Below are 21,391 nucleotides of genomic sequence, written 5' to 3'. Positions count from 1 at the left end.
AATGAGACAAGGATGTCCACCATCACCACTTCTGTTCTCTGTAGTTCTCTAAACATTAGCCAGAGCAATTAGGCAAAATGAAGAAATAAAAGGAATAGGTATAGGAAAAGAATAAATCAGAATATCATTATTTTCAAATGACATGATCCTTTACATAGAAGACCCTCCAGAAAAAGCTCACCAAAAGACTTCTACAAGTAATAACCAAACTCAGAAATGTAGCAAGATATAAAATCAATTCAAAAATCAATAGCATTTCTGTACATCAATAATGAACTCGTTGAGAAAGAAATTAGGAAAATAATGCCATTCTTAGTAGCATCAAGAAAAATTAAATACCTAGGAATTAACCTAATCAAGGAAGTGAAAGGTCTCTACAATAAAAACTATAGAACTCTAAAAAAGGAGATTGGAGAGGATATTAGAAAATGGAAAGATAGGTCCCTGTTCCTAGAAAAATAGAACCAATGTTGTCAAAATGGCCATATTCCCAAAACTGATAATCAGATTTAATGTAATCCCAATCAAAAGATCAATAGTATCGCTCACAGAACTGGAGAAAACAATTCTAAAATTTACATGGAACCAGAAGAGGCCCAGAATAGCAGCAAAAGAAATCCTCGGTACTAAGAACAAGGCAGGAAGCATCACAGTCCCAAAGTTCAAGTTATATTGCAAAGCTACGTGATAGAAACAATATGATACTGGCACAAAAACAGACATGTGAATCAATGGAGAGAACAGAGGATGCAGAAACAACCACAGACACATTTAGCCACCTGGTCTTTGACAAACAGGCCAATAACATACACTAGAAGAAAGAAAGCCTTTTTAGCAAATAGCGCTGGGAAAACTGACTACCCACCTGCAGAAGACTGAAGCTAGACCCCTATCCTTCACCATGTACTAAACTAAAATCAAATGGATCAAAGTTCTTAACTTTAAAACAGAAATAACCTGCTGGAAGGTAAAATAAGTAAAACTCTTGAGGTTATAGGCATAGGCCTTTCTGAATGAAAGTTATAGTTATAGGACTTTCTGAACGAAATTCCAGTTGCTCAAGAAATAATACAAAGTCAACCAAAGGGAATATAATCAAATCAAAAAGCTACATAACAAAGCAACTAGCCAATAGAGTGAAGAGACAACCTACAGGATGAAAAAAAAATTTGCCAACTACACCTTGGACAGAAGACTAGTATTTGCAATATATAAAGAACTCAAAAAATTAGACCCCCTCCAAAATAAAAGACCTAATTTAAAAATTGGCAACTGAAATGTATAGATACTTCTTAAGAAGAGAAAGAGGTACAAAAGGCCCATAAATACACAAAAAATGCTCATAAATGCACAAGGCCCATAAATACACAAAAAATGCTCAGCATCATTGGCCATTAGAGAAATGCAACACTGAAAATTTATGTTACTCCAGGAAAGAATGGCAGTCATGAAGCAATCAAGTAATAATAAATGTTGGCAAGACCATAGTACAAAAGGAGCCATCAAATGTTTAAGGACCCAATCAGGTTTTGGAGAAACAAATATTCATTGCGGGGACATAGTATAGTACAATCCTTGTTGGAGGTAGGGGTCATACAACTTTGTAGCATCTGAGAAGCATTATATATGCATTTTATCATTTGACACAACAATCTCACTTCTATGAATTGGATTATGAAGCTATACTTCTGCAAAACTGAAGCAAAATGGCTATTTTTTTTGCAACATTATTAAGAGATTTATTGAATGTAATATAGTACATTTATACAGTGAAGTATCATTCAACCACAAACTAGAATGAATATCTCTGTAAACTAACACACAGTGATTTCCAACCTAGTTTGTTAATATGAGAAAAGCAAGTTACAGAAAAAGTATATATACTATACTACCTTATGAGAAAGAGAAGGGAAAATGTGTTTGTATGTAATACACACGTATAATGTGAATAAGATTGTATATAGATGTATTTTTTCATTATTGTAAAAAAGAAACAGAGTGAAACTAATGAGAGTGAAACTAATGTGTATTCTGTAAGATTCTCCAGGAGATTTCAGCATCCAGGTTTGCCTACAGCAAAAACTAGCTTCTAGTGATCTACTCAGGTGTGTTAGGATCCCAAAATAGACTGCTTATACTGAGAAAAATTGGTCACATGCTCTGAAATATATATGGTACACTGACTTGAAAAAACTCTTTGTATGTTCCTGTCACTGGTCAATCTTTACTTACTAAGTAGCCTCCAAGATCAGTAGAAAGATGAGTCATGAAAGATACGTGTCTAATCTGAATTTTACTGAAATTTGTACAGTAAAACACAAAACAAACTTTCAAAGAGAAAAGACTTTGACCACAGTGGCTTCAATGTTTATTTTATAAAAGTAATTTTTAAAAATATTCACTGAAATCTCTTCTATGTAACTAGGCTCTTGGTATTGGGCAACGACAGAACTATCTGTACCTTTGATTAGGCACAACTCCCATCCTTTAATTAGTCTGAATAAACCTGTGTTTGAGGGGTCATAGAGAAGTGGTGATAGAGTCTTGCCAGGACTGAAAGGAGGCCTGGCAGTCCTTCCCAAATACCAGCAGATAAATATTCTCTTCCTCAGAACTGCTTTTCTAGTTCTCATCCTCCTTCCTCTTGTCTTGGGTGAAGTTTTAAGAGTCTACCAAAGCAGGCTGAAAACACTGTGTTAGCTCATTGTCTTCAGCTGACAAATACAAGAACAGGGAAAGGGAGGTAAATTGTCCAGTGTTGTCCAGTGAGTGAGTGCCATACTTCTGTATGTGTATTTACATGTAAGGCTCCTCAGGGGGTAGGTACCTAATGAGTTGGGAATGTCATGGAAACATGTTGACTGAGTCTACTAACTCCACAAAGCTTGGAATCATACATAGGATAGTAGAAGAGTTGAGTTGGAGCCATGTATGGTGCCTAAAGTGAATGCTATTCTGTTACGTGCCACTAGAGGGTGGAAACCATGATTAAATTACAGACCTGCTGGTCTACCTTTTTTTTTTTTTTTGGGTGAGACAGGGCCTCACTATATAGTGCAGGCTGGCCTGGAACTTGCTTTTGTTGCCCACACTGGCCTCAGACTCACAGGAATCCTCTCCTGCCTCACCTTCCCCAGTGCTGGGGTTACAGGCGTGCGTCACCACTTCCGGCTTGCTGTTCTATTTTTAAATCCAGAACTTTGTCAGGGCCCTAGTTTACACAGAAGCTCTTTAGAACTGCGTATTTATGAAGATTTTCAAACTAAATCATAGGTGAGTAAGCACAGAGCACTTACACACTGCTTTGAATTAAAAAGAGATCTGACTTTGTAATGTAAGCCTAACCAGTGACTACTTCAGTTGTTTGGCTGTAATAAATTGCTTTACCTTGTCCTTAAACCTTGAGTTTCATTGCCTCACATGCAAGATCATTAATAAACTCCATTGCACATGACCTTTTGAGGATTAAGTGGAGTAACATCATAAAGCATCCATTAATTTCTGGTACCCACTTAATAAGTATAAATTATTTTCCTTCATTTAAAACTCCTATGGGTGTAGTATTCAAGTTGAAGAAGATATACACATTAATATACTCAGACACTAAGTGGGGTAGGAATAAAGGGAGCAGGATAGATTTAAAAGACTACTTTAGGTAATCTAAGTATGCCTCTCTGAGGAAATGATGTTTAAGCAAAGAACTAAACAAAGATTTGAGGAAAGGCTGTCTGATGGAGAGGGAAATAGTTTAGTGTGTTTGAGGAACAGAGACGAAATGGAAATAAGTTTAGATTTATTTTGAGTTGTATGATGTAAGCATCAGAGCAATCAGATCTGATTTATATTTTTAAAGACATAAATATAAGTGACTTCTGTGTGGAGACCAGATTGTAAAGAGGCCCAGCCAGAAAGAAGGAGTGCAGTGAGATGGCTAATAGTTTGACTGTGGCTTAGAGTGATGTAGCAGTGGAGATGGTGATACATGGTCCACTTTAGGATTTACTAAGTCCAGAAGCCGTTAAGACTTGCTTATTAATTGGATCTGCAAGTTATTGGAAGGCAGTAATCTAGGGGACCCAAAAGCTTTTTGATCTAAGCCCTGGAGTTTAATAAATGGTACCATTAAATGAGAGAATGATTGGAGGAAAGAACATATTGGAGGAAATAGTAAAATCAAAGTTATATGTTAGACTTTGAGCTCCTTTTTGCATATATTCAAGGAACATTGTAGAATCGGTTGGATACATGAGCATGAAACTCAGGGAAGAAGTTTGGGCTACAGACACTAACTGGCAGTGATGGTTTGATGGGAAAGAATGGGGACTAAGAATAGAGAGCCAGTGACTGAGTACTGAGCACCTCCCGTGTTTGGAGATTAGGAGTCCTTTTCCTTGCAGGCAACTCCAGGCCATTGTTTTACTTGAAGAGCCTTCAGTGGTTTTTATTTCCCTTTGCTTTTCTCCTACAACTTTATGACCCCAATTTTCTTACCAAGATTTGGTATGCAGTACTATTGAAGTTACTGAAGATGTTAAAGTGATGAGAAGCTGTGAAGTCTCTGGAAACAGGATTTGGGTTCAAATTCTAGTGTTGTTACTAGCTTACTAACTTTGAATATTTAATTTCTCTAATTGTTTATCTTTTTATCTATAATAATAACCAACACTTAATACCACTATATGGTAGGAATCATTTTATGTCCTTGTATATTAACTTGATCATTAGAGGAACCTTCTGAGGCAATTTCTATTTTTTTATCTCAACTTTATTGTTGAGGAAACTGAAGCAAAAGAGAGGTTTTATAGTTTGTCAAAAGTTACACACTTCTGGGAATATAGCTCAGTGGCACAGTGCCTCCCTGGCAAGCGCAAGATCCTGAGTTTGATACCTAGTACACACACTCACACACACAAAAAAAAAAAAACAGTACCTGGGAAAAGGCAGAGCTGCCTTTGTGTCCAAGCAGTCTGGCTCCAGAAACAGTGCTACTTTTCTAGTGTCCAATTCAGAGTTGTAGTAGTGGTTAAATGAGTTAACTCTAAGTTATCTCAGTGGAGCCTGGCACATAATATGTGCATAATAAATGTTGACTTTGGGTGACAGCATAGTGTAGTACAGGAAAACAGAGAGGAAGTCTTAGAGTTCCATCCCAAACTCTGTAAGAGTAAGATGGGTGACCACAAATTTCTTAACCTCTTTGAACTTTAGTTTTGTCATCTGCAGTGTAAAGTCTTTGGATTAGTTGTCCGTGAAGTCTCTTCCAATGTTAATTCTGTGCTGTATGTGACTCTTAAGAATACTGAAACAGTGTCAGGTACTTCTGAATTTGGATAGACAGGGTTCCACATCACTTTGAGGGTTGGGGAATAAGGCACCTTAGCATTTCCTTGGTAACATTTGTACTTTGCCCTTCTGCTCTTGAAGAAGCTTGCTAGAAGATAGTGACACATAGTAAAGAACTGGGAAGTCTGGGGTAAGTCCATCATATGTTGAAATCTGTTTGTATTACTTACTAGTGTGACTTTGGATAAGCTATTCTCTGTTTCTGTTTCATTAGTAAACTGGGAATAAATGTGCATGCCTTGTGTTACTTCAAATATTGACTAAGATATATCATGTAAAATGTTTATAAATGGTATGCATTTAATACATATTAGCTATTACGATAATACTATTATAAAGATTCCCAGAGCTAAGAGGATTTTTTAGCTCCTCAAGTTCCAGGTCAGATAGAAGACCCTCAGAAATCCATTCCTTAACATGGAATTGGAAACTACATGGCTGGGCACTCCAGTCATTAGGACCTAAGGGCATAAAGTCTGAATCTTCTAATTGTGCAGTTGTGCCTCCTTGCTCTCTCTTTCACCAAGTGTAGGGAGCACTATTATGGAACAGTTCTGCATTTCTGTACCTTATCCATAGTGTACTAAACCCTTCATGGAAAATCTGTTGTAGGTTTGGCTTGCTTCAGCCCTCTGTCATCTAAGGAGAATTGTTTCTCTCTGTGTCTCTCTCTGTCTCTCTCTCTCTGTGTCTCTCTCTGTCTCTCTTTCTCTCTTTCTCTCTCTTTCTCTTTCTCTTTTTCTCTCTTTCTCTCTTTCTCCTTCTCTCTCTCTTTCTCTCTCTCTGTCTCTCTCTCTCTCTCTCACACACACACACACACACACACACCCCACTCCTGAATGTCTTGAGGGTATTGTTTTTAAACCATGGTCTAAGGAAGAGTAGTGATCAAAAACTTAACTCAAAGCAGTAGAGACAGAGGAAAAGGAAAAAGGCAGAAATTCTCACCAAGCAGCCCAAGGAGCTGCCTGGTTTTGAATGTGTCTGAACAGAGAGTTTTAAACTAGCATTTCTCTCCATTCCTGCCCCTACTTTGACCTCTGGTATGTTCTTCTTGTGGAAGTGTCAAACCTGCACACATGCGTACAGCCATGAAGTCAGAAAAATGCTCCCTTCTCCATTATACATATGAGGTTAGACGATAATTGGCCTAACTTGAGGCACAAATATATACAATCTTGGTCTAGGGCAGTGGTGGCGAACTGATGGCACATGTGCGGCAGCCAGATGTTTGTTATCGTTGAAAGCTCTAAGAGGTTCATCATCACTGGTCTTGGACAATCTGATGCCCCTAAATAACATTATCTGCCCGCCCCCAGCTAGGTAGGTGGGACCATTTGACTGACCTCCCCACCAAATCATGTAGAATTAAGGTAGTGTTTTCTGTTTTTATAAGGAAAAAGAAAGAAAAGTAAAAGAATGTATTTATATTGAGATAAACCAAAGTGATTTGCTTATACATTAGGCATATCAGTTGACATCTTAGTTTCTTAAGAGACCATTAGTTCCCTTTTTAACTTTATTGTCTAGATTATTTCTAAGTACAGTATTTATTTTAGATTAAATGTTAACCTTGCTTTTGCAATTGTTGATGTGGATGAGCTATCCTATGATCTCTCTTGAATTTGGAATGGTTTGCTTAGCCTCACCAGCTTTGAGACAAAAAGGGGGTGGGTGGTTTAAGTCGTGTCGAGGTGTAACTCTGATCAGTCCTACTTCATTTTCTCTCATCTTCTCTCCCTGACTCTAACTATAGTTATTAACTCCTAATCCCAAAATCTGATTTTTTATTTTTCATTTTACCTGTATGTTGACAGTCGAAGAAGATAAGAATATGGGCTCAGGATTTGGATTTCTTGGGTTTCAATCCTATCTCTGTCATATGTATATCTTGAAATCTTAATTAACTTTTGCCTGTTATTCCTTTATAAAATAAAAATAACATATCTCCCAGGGGTATCTTAAGGCTTAAATTAGAGAGTAATGGAAAGTGATTGGAATAAGGCCTAGCATACAGTAAACTATTTAAGAATAGCAAGAACTATTATTTCCAACTCTGAAGCTTTGGTGCACCTTACCTGTTATTTTGAATGGAATGAGAAGGCTGAGTGAGGTGGGAGACTATCAAAAAGCATTATATTTTAGTATCTTAGAATGGAGAATTAAAGCCAAATTGAAAGAAATTCCTGGAGATGGAATTGAAAGACCTAGTTAGAATAGTGATCTTAGTTTAGTTTTATAATTCATTCATTAAATAGTATACTCTTACTGATTTTGTTTTGTGGATGACAGTGGACAAGTAACTTCTCCAGGCTTCTTGTTACTCTTTCAGAAAATGAAGGTTTTGGTATAGGATGAGGCAGTCATCATTCCCTAATCCTTAGTTGTTTAAGTAAGTAAGGAATATCAAAACGTCTTTTGTACTCGATGTGTGTAAGCACATGTGACTGAGAAAGAGACAGAAAAATGGTGAATTAGTTTATATTGAGATAAACCAAGGTTATTTAATTGTAAACTAAGCTTATTTTTCTTTTTTTTTTTTTTTTTGGTTTTTCTCCGGTACCGGGAACCGAACTCACGACCTTGCGCTTGCCAGGCAGGCGCTTTTGCCGCTGAGCTAAATCCCCAGCCCCTGTAAACTAAGCTTATGAGTTGATATGTTCAATTTCTTCTTAAGAGACTATTAATTAAGGCACCTTTTCAACTCTACCTCCAGATCATTTCTAAGTATTTGTATTAGAAAGAAAACTATTCTAGGCATTATAATATATATCAATAATATTTATCCTGGAGTCAGGAAACTTGGTTTGGGAACTTGTCTCAATACTTATAGCATTGCCCTGGAAAAATTACATTCCCCACAATGTGCCTCCTTTTCATTTGTGTAATGAGGTGTTTCTTTTATTTAGCTTTTAAATCCTTTCCTAGCAGCCTGTGATTCTATAACTATTACAGCATAGGTTGTAGCTGGGATATCAGAATTCCAAAGAGAAAATTTGACAGAACCATGCTCTTCTAAAACATTTTTAAAAATCTATTCTCTGTTATGTTTGCTGCAGGATTTCGGCTGAATGCCTCCTCCTGGCCTATGTTCCTTTTGAAGACACTAAATGGAGCAGAGATGGCTCCCATCAGGATTTTCCATAAGGTACACTGTTCCTCAGATATCACCAACTCCACGCTGCTTAAGTTCAAGTACCTCCTTTTAATTACTGAGTCACTGGTATCTGTATTTATGGCTTGAAGATGCCTTCTCAGAAATTTATTCAATAGGATTTTTAGTACATATGAAGCAGCAGTTATTGTTGGAAAAATGTATTAGGCTGTAATAAGATAGGAGTTTTGGGTTTTGGGTCCCATTTGTTAATAATCAACTAATCTAATAAGATCTGTTCTTCACCTTACCTACAGGTGGAATTCTATTTTACCTCATAGGTTGTTAAGTTAAAATGTTTATTAGAGGAACTATAAAATATAATGCAAACCAAAACGCACAATTCTTAGAGACTTCTGTAGAAATGTATGTTAGAGAAAAAGAGAGGAAATTATTTTTTGAGTGCCAACAAAATATTTGGGACTTTATATGTACTATCTCATTTAATACCCCAGCTAACTTTATGGACAGAACTATTAGTTCCATTTAATAGTTAAGTTGACGTACTTTTGAGGAAGGAACTTACTCAAGAGGACATAGTTAGTAATTGGTAGAACAGATATCTCAAAGTTGTGTTTGTTCTTCCTTGTTGCTCAAAGGGAGAGGTAGCCTAAATTAAAGTGGGACATACTGAATTCTCTAATGGGGTGAGAATTACTGTAAATAAGATGGATTTTTTTAAAAAGACCAAAGGGAAGGTAGAGGAAGGGGGGAAAAGAATCAAGATGTATCATGTGCAGGTTAAATTCCCTATGATTCATGTGATCGTTCTGTATACCTAAAATGTACTAATAAACTAAATTAATTTTTAAAAAACTAAATTAGATTTGCCTGGGCTGCTAGTTAAATCTAAACCCTGAAAACATTCTGGTTCCCAAAACAATGTCCAGGACAACTTGAAAACTTTCTCTATAAAATACTCCAGAGTTCTGGGAGGGGGGAACCTCAACAAATATTCTTTACAGTTCTTTGCTGAACTTACTAAGAAGTAATGAAATTCTTCACAGACCAAACATAAGAAAAGCAAGTGTCAGATGTGTGTGTTGAACCTGTAGCTGCCTTAAGGGGCTTTGTCAGTCATTTTATGCCAAGAATCTTGTCTTTTTACATCCATAGTAAGACACAAGATGAGGCCTTGAGCCCATGCAAGGCAAGCAAATGAACCTTAAAGTGCCACATTTAAAATGAAATCAGACCCCTCAGATATACACCCTTTAATGAAAAGATGATTACATTAATGAGGAAGAGTCTCTGCTGGGCGCTGGGCAGGGGTAGCAATGGAATCACCTCTTTTGATTAAACAACTACCTCTTTGTACCCCAGGGTTCATATATACTCCTCATGTTTTCTTATGAACTCCAAACTTGTATGGATGGTGATATCTCTGAGTACCTGATAGAAGAAGTAAACCCAGAATCTCTCTAGAGGGTTTAATGTCACAGAAATCCCCAAAATGAAGTGCCTCTGAAGATGAGCACTTAGTTTCAAATCAGAAAGTCCTCAGAAACTTTCAAAACATATCTGCCTTACTGAGGAGTGACTAGATACAACAAACAGCAATACAATTCCCAAGGACTTTCTGGTAATGGAAATATCAGCTAGAGATTCTGAATTAAGTATTTGAAAATGACTAAAGGAATAAAAATGAGAAAAGTAAAAAGCACTTTTTGTAGCAGTCAGATTAGAACAAAGACTAAATTAAACACATGGAAATGAAACATCTAGAAATTTCAAATCACTGAAATTAAAAATCAGTAATTTAAACATTCATACCTGATGAATTAAGTGAAAGACATAGGTAAAGGATTTCACCAAATTGCAGTACAGAAATAAATAGTTGAAACTATTAGAGGGAACTATTACAAGGCCCAATAGATGTTGAATATTAAATTTTAAAAAACATTAATTAGAATAAAAAAGAGACAATATTTGAAAAGATAAAGACCTAGTTTTCAAAGTTTTGTAAATGGAGAGGAAAATAAGAATTGTAGAAAAGGGAGGAATGGAGGAAAAAATAATTAAGATATATTATATATGGGTACAAATTCTTTATGATGAATGTGATCATTATGCATGTCAAAAATGTATCAATAAAATTAATTTTTTAAAAACCTGAGTTTTCCAAAGCAATAAAAACAAATACATGCCTTAAAATATCATCTTAAATCTGTAGGAAACTAAAGTTGAAAGAGATCCGGAAAGTAATTAAATAGTATCTTTCAAGAGATTGCAGTTAGCTGACAGCATATTTCTTGACAGCAGCAGTACAAGCAAGAATATAATAGAATAATATTTTAAAATACTGATAAAAATAGTCATCTACCTAGAATTCTGTAGTTATACTATTACTTCAGAATGAAAGTAAAAATCAGTCTTATCAAATATGTTAATGGAGTATAAGTGGACACTAACATATGCACTGATTGAGCAAATGAAGAATAGATTTTAGTAAGGAGGTAATTGAGCCTTAAAGTAAGAATGAGATTCAATAAATAATGATGCATGCTTGCTTCAGCAGCACATATTCTAAAATTGGAACAATACAAAGATTAGCATGGTACCTTGCAAAGATAACATATAAATTCATTAAATATTCCATATTTTAAAAGTTAAAGAGAATAGGGAATAGGTTGAAGTGTTAAAAAAATAGCATATGATTAGTAATTTTTAAATCTAAATAACAGTTCTATTATATTATGCTTTTTATTCTATATATCTAAAACTAGTGGTATAATGGTAGGGAAATCAGTTTAACATGTGCATAAACTATACAGTGTAAGCTGGGCATGATGCCATACATCTGTAATCCTAGCATTTATTTTTTTTTTTTATTTTAAGGATAAAAGGAGGGAAACATTAACAGACATACAACATTTTACAACATATCACAAGCACAATACAGACAATACAGAGTTACAAACAAAGTGGTAGGGAATTAACAATGGTGGTTGTATTACATATTGATATCTTCAAAGTGGCTTCTCATGAAAACAGATATAGACATGCAATACTGGTCCTAGCATTTAGGAGGCTGAGGCTGGAGAATCACCGCAAGTTGAACCCTGACCTAGGCTACATAGTGAGTTCAGAGCTAGCCTGAACTACATAACAAGACTGTCTCAAAAGAAAGGAAGCAAGCAAACAAGCAAGCAATTACAATTACAAAAGTGATTAATTAGTAGTATAACAGTGTAGAACTAAATTATCTATACCTGTGTAACCTAGGAGTAGTTAAAAATTTTGACATTCTTGTATTATTTAGGACTAAAAATAAAGATGAAGTTTGTTGTTATTGTTTTGACTGGGGGTGCTGTTGCTTTACTGTGGCCCAGCTCAAATTTTCAGTCCTCCTGAATCAGCTTCCCAAAATGCTGAAATTACAGATTTGCACTACCCTACCCAATTTAATACATTCATGTAGGGGTCATAATTCATGTGCCTCGCTGCTGGGCAGCTTGAACTACCAGTAGTATGTATATGTCTGTCCCACACATGACTGTACCACTTCTACCACCAGTAATTCAAGCCGCCTGAAGGCACAGTCATCCATGTTCAACAAATATAGCAACTTGTAGAATGATTATACAAAGCACTTTTTAAAGCAGTTAGGTTAGAACAAAGACTAAATTAAACACATGGAAATGAAACATCTAGAAATTTCAAATCACTGAAATTAAAAATCAGTAATTTAATAAATAAATATAATATAAATAATTATATATATATAATTTTAAAACATGCAAGTGGATATGTACATGTGTAATAATAAAGTATAAAAACAAGGATGGATAATCATTGCCTCTGTGATAGGTGGAAGGAAATGGGATGAGGAAGATACAAAGAGAGGTTCAACTTTATCTGTAACCTTTTATTTAAAAAATAACTGACACATAGATGTCAAAATGTTAGGGTTAATAAAGTAATACTTTGATATATTTTGAAATCCATTTAAAAGGAAGACTAATTCTCCAATAAAAATCATGCTTAGGAATCACTGTCTGATCATCCAAATGTTTGGCACACAGTCTGTTGGCATGCTCAGCCTCTTTGTTGTGTCTAGGTCTGTGTATCTGTTTTTCATCTAGGAGCCACCATCACCTTCCCACAACTTCTTCAAAATGGGAATGAAGCTGGAAGCGGTGGACAGAAAGAACCCTCATTTTATTTGCCCAGCCACTATTGGGGAGGTTCGGGGCTCAGAGGTGCTTGTCACTTTTGATGGGTGGCGAGGAGCCTTTGACTACTGGTGCCGCTTTGACTCCCGGGACATCTTTCCTGTGGGCTGGTGTTCCTTGACTGGAGACAACCTACAGCCACCTGGCACCAAAGGTAAAGGCCCATCTGTTGAGGTAATGAGGGAGATCACCCAGGTCTGTCAGTGGTCAGCCTTTCTTCCACCCACACACTTCACTAATAGGCAGAGGAGGAGCGAGGGCCAGCAATTTAGGTAGAACCAAAGCTTTAACAGTCAAGAATTAAATGTCAAATGAAGCCAGACATGGAATTTAGGAGAAAGTACAAATTGCTTGTCAAAATATCCTGATTTATTCTCAGGCAACTAGCTTCTCACCTGTCTTAATTTTGCCCCAACCCATTTCAAAGTTTGGATACTGTCATCTCAAGTAAACATCTTCCTCAGGCCTTGCAAGTCTTGTAATGAACTATCGTGACACTGTAAGTACAATTGAGAAGACTGCACCTGGATAAAATTCATTGGGCTTTGAGGTAAGACCATTGTAGGTTTGAGAACCACCTGAACTACATTTTTCACCTGTGCGGCTTCAAGGAATTAATTTACCTCATTAGATCTCTAATTCCACATCTGTAAAAGAATACATATGTCATAAAGTTATTATAAGGAATGAATGAGTTACATAGACAAAATGCTTACATCTCTCAAATAACAAGTACTAAAACAATTTTTATTATATTACTGATGCTATTATTAGTTATATGCTATATTCATTATGATTATGTAATGTACTATATTATTATAGTATACTGCACTACATTATCATTATTATAATACTATTGTAAATTAACCACAACCAATAGGAAAGTATATATAAAATACTACAATAATGCCTTTGACTAAGTGACTTAAAAAATATTTTTAAGGGTGATAATGAAGATCATCCAGGATGGAGTTTGAGATAACTGCTCTTAGGAAAATAATAATAATAATCTCATCCTCTTCAGCCCAAAAAGTACTACCAAATTTGAGGGAAGGGAAAGTCACCCCTCTTGTCTGAGTTTCTTTTCTAAATGTCTCTTGAATTCATTCATTCAATTAACCAAATATTTATTGAACACCTAACTGCAAGCCAAACTGAGGATGTAACCGTGACAAAGAACATTGTTCCTGACCCCATTGCACTTCTATTCTAGTGGGGTGAGACAGAAAATAAACGTTTAAATCAAGAAGTAAGATCATTTCAGGAGCTGGGGATGTAGTTTAGTTTTAGTGTATGCTTGGCATAAGAAAGGCTCTAGGTTCAATGCCTAGTACAAAGAGACGGGAAGGATGAGGCAGGGTAGAGGGAGAGGAGGGGGGTGAGAGGAGGAGGAGGAAAAGAAGGGAAAGGAGGAGAGGGTGGGAGGGAAGAAAGGAACGGAGGGAAGGGGAGAGGAAGGAAGGAGGGAAGAAAGGAAGGATGGCAGGCAGACAGGCATTTAGGATTGATAATTTCTAGAGAAAAATGGGTAATTTTTCCTAAGGAAACAAAACTTAGTAAATAGATAGTGAAGGTATGGTTATAAGGAAATTTTTTCTTTAATAGCTTTATTGACATATAATTGACATAAAATAAATGGCATATATTTAAAATACACAACTTGAAAATTTTTGGCATAAATATATATTCATGAAACTATTACACAATCAAAATAATAAACATTTCTATCATACCCTAAAGGTTTCTTGTAGAGGGGGAACTTCTTTGGGTAGAATTTTTTTCAGAAAAATTTGTCTGAAAAGTTTGGATTGAAATCTGAATGATGAGAAGGAGCCATCATCCAAGAAAAGAGAATCTCAAGTATGTAGATGGGACAGCTAATACTGTGGAGCTGAGACATGAGACATGCACTTCGTAGATTTAAGGGCAGAAAGCAAACTACTGTAACTAGAATGCTCAGCCTGAGTGAGAAAGTGGTACAACTTGGCACTGTGGAACCTGGCAAGGGCCAAATCATATAGGGCTGTATAAGTAAGCCAGACTGAGAGCTTTATTCTAAATTTATTAGGGAGCTGTTACAAGAGTGTAAGGAATGGAGTAACAAGACTGGATATGCTTTTTGAAAATCACTTAAACTTATATGTAGACTATACAAGGAATTTATAACTCAGCATTAAAAGAGTAAACAATCCAATTTAAAAATAGACAAAAGATTTGGATTTTTCTCCGTAGAGTATATTCAAGTGTCCAACAAGCACTTGAAAAGATGCTCAGCATTATTAATCATTAGCAAAATGTAAATTAAAACCACAGTGGGGTAGTACTTCCTACCCATAGGTATGGCTATAATCAAAATATGGACAGTAACAAGTATTGTGGAGAGTGTGCAGAAAGCAGAACCCTCGCACATTGTTTTTGAGGTTGTAAAATGCTTTAGTCACATTAAAAAATAGTTTGAAAGTTACTCAAAATGTTAAATGTAGTTACAATGTGACCCAGCAGTTCCATTCATATGTATATAGCCAAGAAAACAGAAAACATATGTCCACACAAAAACACCATGAATGTTCTTGGCAGCCTTTTTCATAATAGTCCAAAAGTTGAAACAACCCGAATGTTCCTCAGCTGATGAATGAATAAATAAAATATGGCAGAACTGTATAATAAAATACTATTTAACAATAAAAAAGAATGAATTACTCATAGTACTATAGCACAGACATACCATGAAACTATGGTAAGTGAAAGAAAGACCATGCATTATATGATTTCATTTATATGGAGTGTTCAGAACTAGCAAATTGTATATAGATATAAATAGCTTAGTGGTTCCCAGGTACTAGACAGGAAAATAAATGGGAAGTAGCTACTGTGGGCATGGGGTTTCTCTTTGGGATAATGAAAATGTTCTAAAATTAGATTGGGTTGATATTTGCACAATGCAAGGGCTGAGGATCTAGCTCAGTGGCACAAGTTCCTGCCTGGCAAGCGCAAAGTCTTGAGTTCAAGTCCCTGTACCAGAAAAACCCAACAACAACAAAAAGTGAATAATGATATTTGCACAACTCTGAGAATATGAAAAACTCTGAATTTTAAATGAGAATTTTGTGGCATGTGAATTATATGTCAATAAAGCTTTTACCTAAAAGATCATCTAGGCAGCTCTGTGGAGAATGGGCCATATGGTGGTAGTTGTAGATAAGGAGAGGAGGGTGGCTTGGATTAGGATAGTAGCACTGAGGTGGAGGAAGCTAGGGGCAGTATGATAAGACACACTTCTTGGTATAGAAAAGTGCCTTTCCTCTGTATGCTGCAAGAAACATGTGCCCTGAGATCAGTGTGAAAAATCCATTGCCATCCCTCTTAGTGCCTTGCAGAGGGCAAGGGAAGCAACAACAGAGGCATCTTGGTAGTGGAGTCATATTTTTGTTTACTTGAAGCTAAAATAGTGTTAAGTTCTGGTGTGGTGCTTTGGGCTTTATTCAGTAAGATGGCTATTTTATTTTTATTTTTTTATTTTTTTATTTTTTTTACTTTCTTCCCTAGAAAATTCTATTATTTTGCTGGGAAGTCTGCAGCAGTTAGGCAGTTCTGCAGAGCCAGAAGTTCTGAGAGTTTCTGTGTCCAGGAATTGTTGGGCATGCATTCCATTCTGACTGCACCCCATGCTGATAAGTATGACTCATTGTGTGGTTGATGCTTCTGGAGAAGTTTGCTGTTTCCTTTGCTTCTGTGTCTCCCTGGAGACATTAGATTTTAATGGAAGATGGCCTGAAGGACCAAGCTCCTTCCGTCATTATTCCAGCATCATTCTCTCCAGTAACTCCTCAACCTCATACTTTAATAGGGCCTACAGTGGAGCTTTCCATAATAGCAGAGATTTGGCCATCTCTGTGCCCTGGCTAAGGAGCAAGTGATACAATGTGGAAAGAATGTAATTACACAATTCATTTCACAAAACAAGATGTTCTCTGTGTGTAAGTCTGTTCTCTCTCTATCATAGTATCTCATCTGTCCTTTCTACCTTCTGGTCGGTCATTAGTGTGCAAATATTCAAAAATTTAGAGTAAGATGAGAGCATTTTGATTGTGCTAAGTAGGAAAGAATACCGATGTTCATTTAATAACCTTTCGTACATTGTTTTATTTTATCTTCCTGGTTACTTCCTGGTTTCATTTCAGATACATTTATGTATGACAAAACTGAAGTGCAGGCAAATACGTGGCTTGCCTCCAGTGATATCTTAGTCTAGAGGACGGAACCATCGACTTGCAGCTGGACATGGAACCAGCTGTCAGGGCCAATATACATTGAGCTGCATTGTCTTCATTCATGTCACCCCCATACTTTCTCCATTCTCCACTGGCTTCTCTTCAAAGCTTCATTTAAGATCCTGGATTTGGATTCCAAATCGTGGTCAGAAATAGGAAAGAGGCAGTATTATGTAATACCAGAACACTGAACTATGTTCTAATCTCAACAGGGTCACACACTTGTTTTTTCTTTGAGTAAGTTATTCCATACTTGAGAGGCTTAAATGGGTATTTGAAGGTATTTCCACTTCTTTAATACCATGTAGTTGAATGATTGTGGGAATAGCTAGCAAACAACTCCTATGACTGTCTCCTGCTTGATTCCTGATCGATCTGTCAGTCTGAAGAATCCTATGTCCCAGCTGCTGCCAGCCTCTCCCTTTCTCCCTTTGCTAGCCCCATGGTACCTCTTTTCACTCTTAAACTGATGGGCAGCAGCTACCAAGCTTCCAGTTAAGTCAGGACAGTTGGTTATAAAGAAAGCTCTTCTTTTTGTAAGCCAGTTTTTCCCTTAAAACTGAAATAGATGTACCCTTTAGGTTTTAAATTAAAAGGCAAAAAGAAAGAAAGAAGAAGAAGAAGAATTCAGTCCACATGGCATGACTATGATACTAATCAGACCTTCTGCCATCATAGTAACCCAGTCATCATCCCCTTGCTGCAATTTTAGGCTGGGAAAGCCAGTTTCAAGTTGTAGCTTAGCTTCCTATGCACTTCTACAACAATAAGATAACATAAGATAAAATGTGCTTTGCATTTATACTTTTATTAAAAATTAAGATATTGCTATTCTGGGTTATACATATATATCTAATGACTTCACATAGCATTAATTGGTCTTTCTGCTCTCTACCTGCTAATTTAACCACTTAACAGTTTACCTCTAGCATTACTCAGGCAGTACCGTTGTTTACATGCTAACTCTCCTGAGCGTCACTCAGGCAGGTGTCATTTCAATTAGTCAAATCTTATATTGAATAAGTTTGATAAAATTGTTTTTATATTTTCTATTACATTATAAAATAATGAAAATATGCAATTGTTTGTCATCTTATATTTAAATAACTGGACTGGTAAGTGGTTAAATATGAGAGTCCAGCAGAGAGATATGCTGCCCTTGAGCATATATGTTAGAATAAATGGTCATGACTTCCTTTACCCTCTCAATCTATTTTTTCCACCTGTGACAGGTTTCATTACACAGAAAGAAAACTTCAAACTCTGACTCAGTGCTGTGTCTAATGTTCAAGAATATTACCCTTGTCCTGGAGAGTAAGAATTTGACTTTTTTTGGAGGGGGGGCAGGGTACTGGAGTGTGAACCTAGGGCTTTCACCCTCAGCTGTGTCCTCATCTCTTTTTCTTACGTTTAGACAGGATCTGGCTAAGTTGCCCAGGCTGGAGTCAAAATGTGATCTTCCTGCCTCATCCTGTGATGCGATTATGGGTGTATGTCACCAGATCTAGCTTGAATTTGATATTTTATTTTTTGTGGGTGTGGATATTTTTTTATTTTAAAGAGAGTAGTAAGTGAGAAACAAAACAAAAAACAGAACAGTAGCAGCATACCAGTATCACAAACAGAAAAAAAATCAAAGCAAGAACATTTAAAGTGATACAGGGTTTCAAGACAAAATAATACGAATTAACAGTGGTTGTTAAATTACATATCGTTATCCTCAATTACATTGCTCAGATTACCAGATGTAAGAATGGAAGATTGCTCAAACCATTAAAGAGAATAAGAAAATAATTCTTCAATAAAACATTAGAGATAATACAGAGTTTTGCTAGGTAGTATGGTAGGATTTCACCATTGTAATTCCATTGCATATTGTTACCTTCAAATCAGTTGCTCAGACCACCAGAATTTGATACTTTAAAACCAAACTTTCAGAATATTTCTTCCTTTTTATCTGTGAAAAAAATGTTTTCCATACTTTAAAGATTTTCTCTTTTTGTTATAAAACTACATAACAAACTATTCCGTAATCTAGCACAGAAACAGAGTCAGTTGTTGTAAATCATAAACTACAAAGGGAAAACTTGGGTAAAGACAAGACAAGATACAACTAAGGTCCACTTGTAGGTCACTTAAGTTCTTACTGTAGAGTCATGACAAAGTACCAGCCATTAGATCATTTGAGGAGACTCTGCCTTTAGAATTTTAGGTTTATGAGTGTATAGACCAGTAGAGAATTACGACTTTGGAGGAGCCAAGTGCAGAACATTTAATCTAGATGTGGGAACTGAAGGCTGCAGGGAACGCTTTCCGATGAAGTAGCATCCAAGCTAAAATCTGCGGAATGGAGAGGTGGCAACAGAATTTTAGCTAGTAGTGGAAACATGAGTTGAAGCCCAAAATTTTTAAAATTTGAAAAAGAAGTGTTGTCAAGAACCAAAAAGATATTTAGGTGGTTAGATTATTAGGTATAAGGAGAGGGGCTGGGAATTTAGCTCAGTGGCACAGCACCTGCTTGGCAAGCGCAAGGTTGTGAGTTTGATTCCCGGTACCAGAAAAAAGCCAAAAAAAAAAAAAAAAAAAAAAAGAATAAGGTGTAAGGAGAGAAGCAGAAAAAGGTGAAGCTGGAAAAGAAAGCACTACTTCCCTTAGAGCTCATTTGAAGGAGCTGGGTCTTTAAATTCTGACTGATGAGGACATGGGGTTTTAGGTAGTATAGTTATCCCCAGCACTTGGCACATAGTAGTTCTTCAGGAGTATTTTTATTTATTTTTATACTTGAGCTCAGGACCTTGCACATGCTAGGCAAGCACTCTATCACTGAGCTACGTCCCCAACCCCTGGTAATATTTGTTGAGTCAGATAGGTTTTCTGATTCCATATCTATTTATCTTCATCAAAAACTATTATTCAGACATTATTAACTTAGTTACAAAAATGAAAAGGTTGCTCAGATCTGCTATAATTTTAATAGATTAAAAGCTATTTCTGTTAATGTTATGTTTTTTAAATTTTGGAAACCTCATGGCCAAAATTGAGAATGGCAAAGAGCACTAAGACTTTTCTCCAGGGCCCACATGCACCCACCTCAGTCTCTAAACACTTGTATGCCTCTACATCTGGACCACCCTCTTGCCTTTCTATCCAATTTATTTTTCTATAAAGCACAAACAGGAAGATATGGCCTCTATAGAAAGCTTCTGAGGCCAAGATCTCTCCCTTGTCTCCTAAGAAAGTGTTCACTAACCATGCCAGAAGTGGTACAGGCATGCTGGTTAATAAGTGAAGCAAATTCTTTCATGCCCTTAATGAGAACAACCACTGGCAATTTTCCCCATTTACCCTCTCAGATATATGCTCTTCAGTCTTGCTTTTATTTAATATATCATTTCCTCCTTCCATTCACACAAACATACACACATACGTATGTGCAAGCACCATACACACACACATACACACACACACACACACACACACATACACACACACATTGGCCTTTATTCCAGCTTTGGCCTTGTAATCTAATGACATCTGGTGACTGTAGCCTTTATTCACCCATTCTCTAACAGCTATAGAGAAGCCCATGTTTGCAGGACTGGGCTCAGTAGAGGTTAGAAAGAAAGTCTAGCTACCAGGCTGATTAAGTGATTGAAATGAAAATTAGGTGTACAAATGCACAGTACCATGCAACACATAATAGATGCCTACTATATATTAGTTATATCTAAATTAAGATGCCCAGGTATCTTCAAGAAAAATGGAACTACATGACAGCCTTGGAGGTATTCTGTTTTTATCAGGAAAAATACATTTTCAAGATGACATTTGTACAGTGAGCCAGTACTACTGTACTGGTCTTCTCTTGATGACATGCTTATGGTACACAAGTAAAACTATGGAAAAGTGAGATGACTTAGCACTATTTTATGAAGCAGGGAACCTGGATTCTCCCACTAATTTTAATTATGTGTACCTAAGGAACACAAGAACCTTGTCCTGTGCCCCCCGTTCAGTTATCTTTTTTTAATTTATTTTAAAAATAAAAGAAGGAAAACATATTAACAGACATCCATTTAGAAAATAATAAGAACAATACAAGCAATACAGAGTTACAGACAAAGTGGTAGGAAATTAACAATGGTTGTTGTATTACATATTGATATCTTCAGAGTGGTTTCTCAGGAAAACAAATAGAGACATGCAAGATTGATCAAATAAGTAATCATTAACTGTTCCTTTCAGTAAAGCAATAGAAGTCAGTAGTACAAGTATGTTAGCTATCCTGTATATACATACATACGTAATTTCCTGTTCTTTCTTTTCTCTGTTCCCTCACCTCAGTTGCTCTTTACTTTTGAGCATTTTCCTTTCATTTCACAATGTCTGTCATACCTCCTAATTTTTATTCACTCTTTCAGGTTCTTACACTAGTGAGACAATACATT

General features: G+C 36.3%; 1 protein-coding gene across 6 annotated transcripts in view; it reads left to right on the top strand.

Annotated features, from left to right (window-relative positions):
- Nucleotides 1-21,391, top strand: part of Scmh1 (sex comb on midleg homolog 1 (Drosophila)) — a 152,089-nt gene that overhangs the window by 49,285 nt on the left and 81,413 nt on the right. For all 6 annotated transcript variants that reach the window (XM_013507789.1, XM_013507788.1, XM_013507792.1 and 3 more), the window contains 2 exons: nucleotides 8,403-8,491; nucleotides 12,583-12,826. In XM_013507789.1, coding sequence (XP_013363243.1) covers nucleotides 8,403-8,491; nucleotides 12,583-12,826 — 333 coding nt within the window. The remainder of the gene's footprint in view (nucleotides 1-8,402; nucleotides 8,492-12,582; nucleotides 12,827-21,391) is intronic.

Source organism: Chinchilla lanigera, unplaced genomic scaffold (genome assembly GCF_000276665.1).
Source record: "Chinchilla lanigera isolate Chin_1 unplaced genomic scaffold, ChiLan1.0 scaffold00136, whole genome shotgun sequence".
Taxonomy (NCBI): Eukaryota; Metazoa; Chordata; class Mammalia; order Rodentia; family Chinchillidae; genus Chinchilla; species Chinchilla lanigera.
Note: the sequence above shows the minus strand (reverse complement) of the source record. Positions and strands in the feature narration are given on the sequence as shown.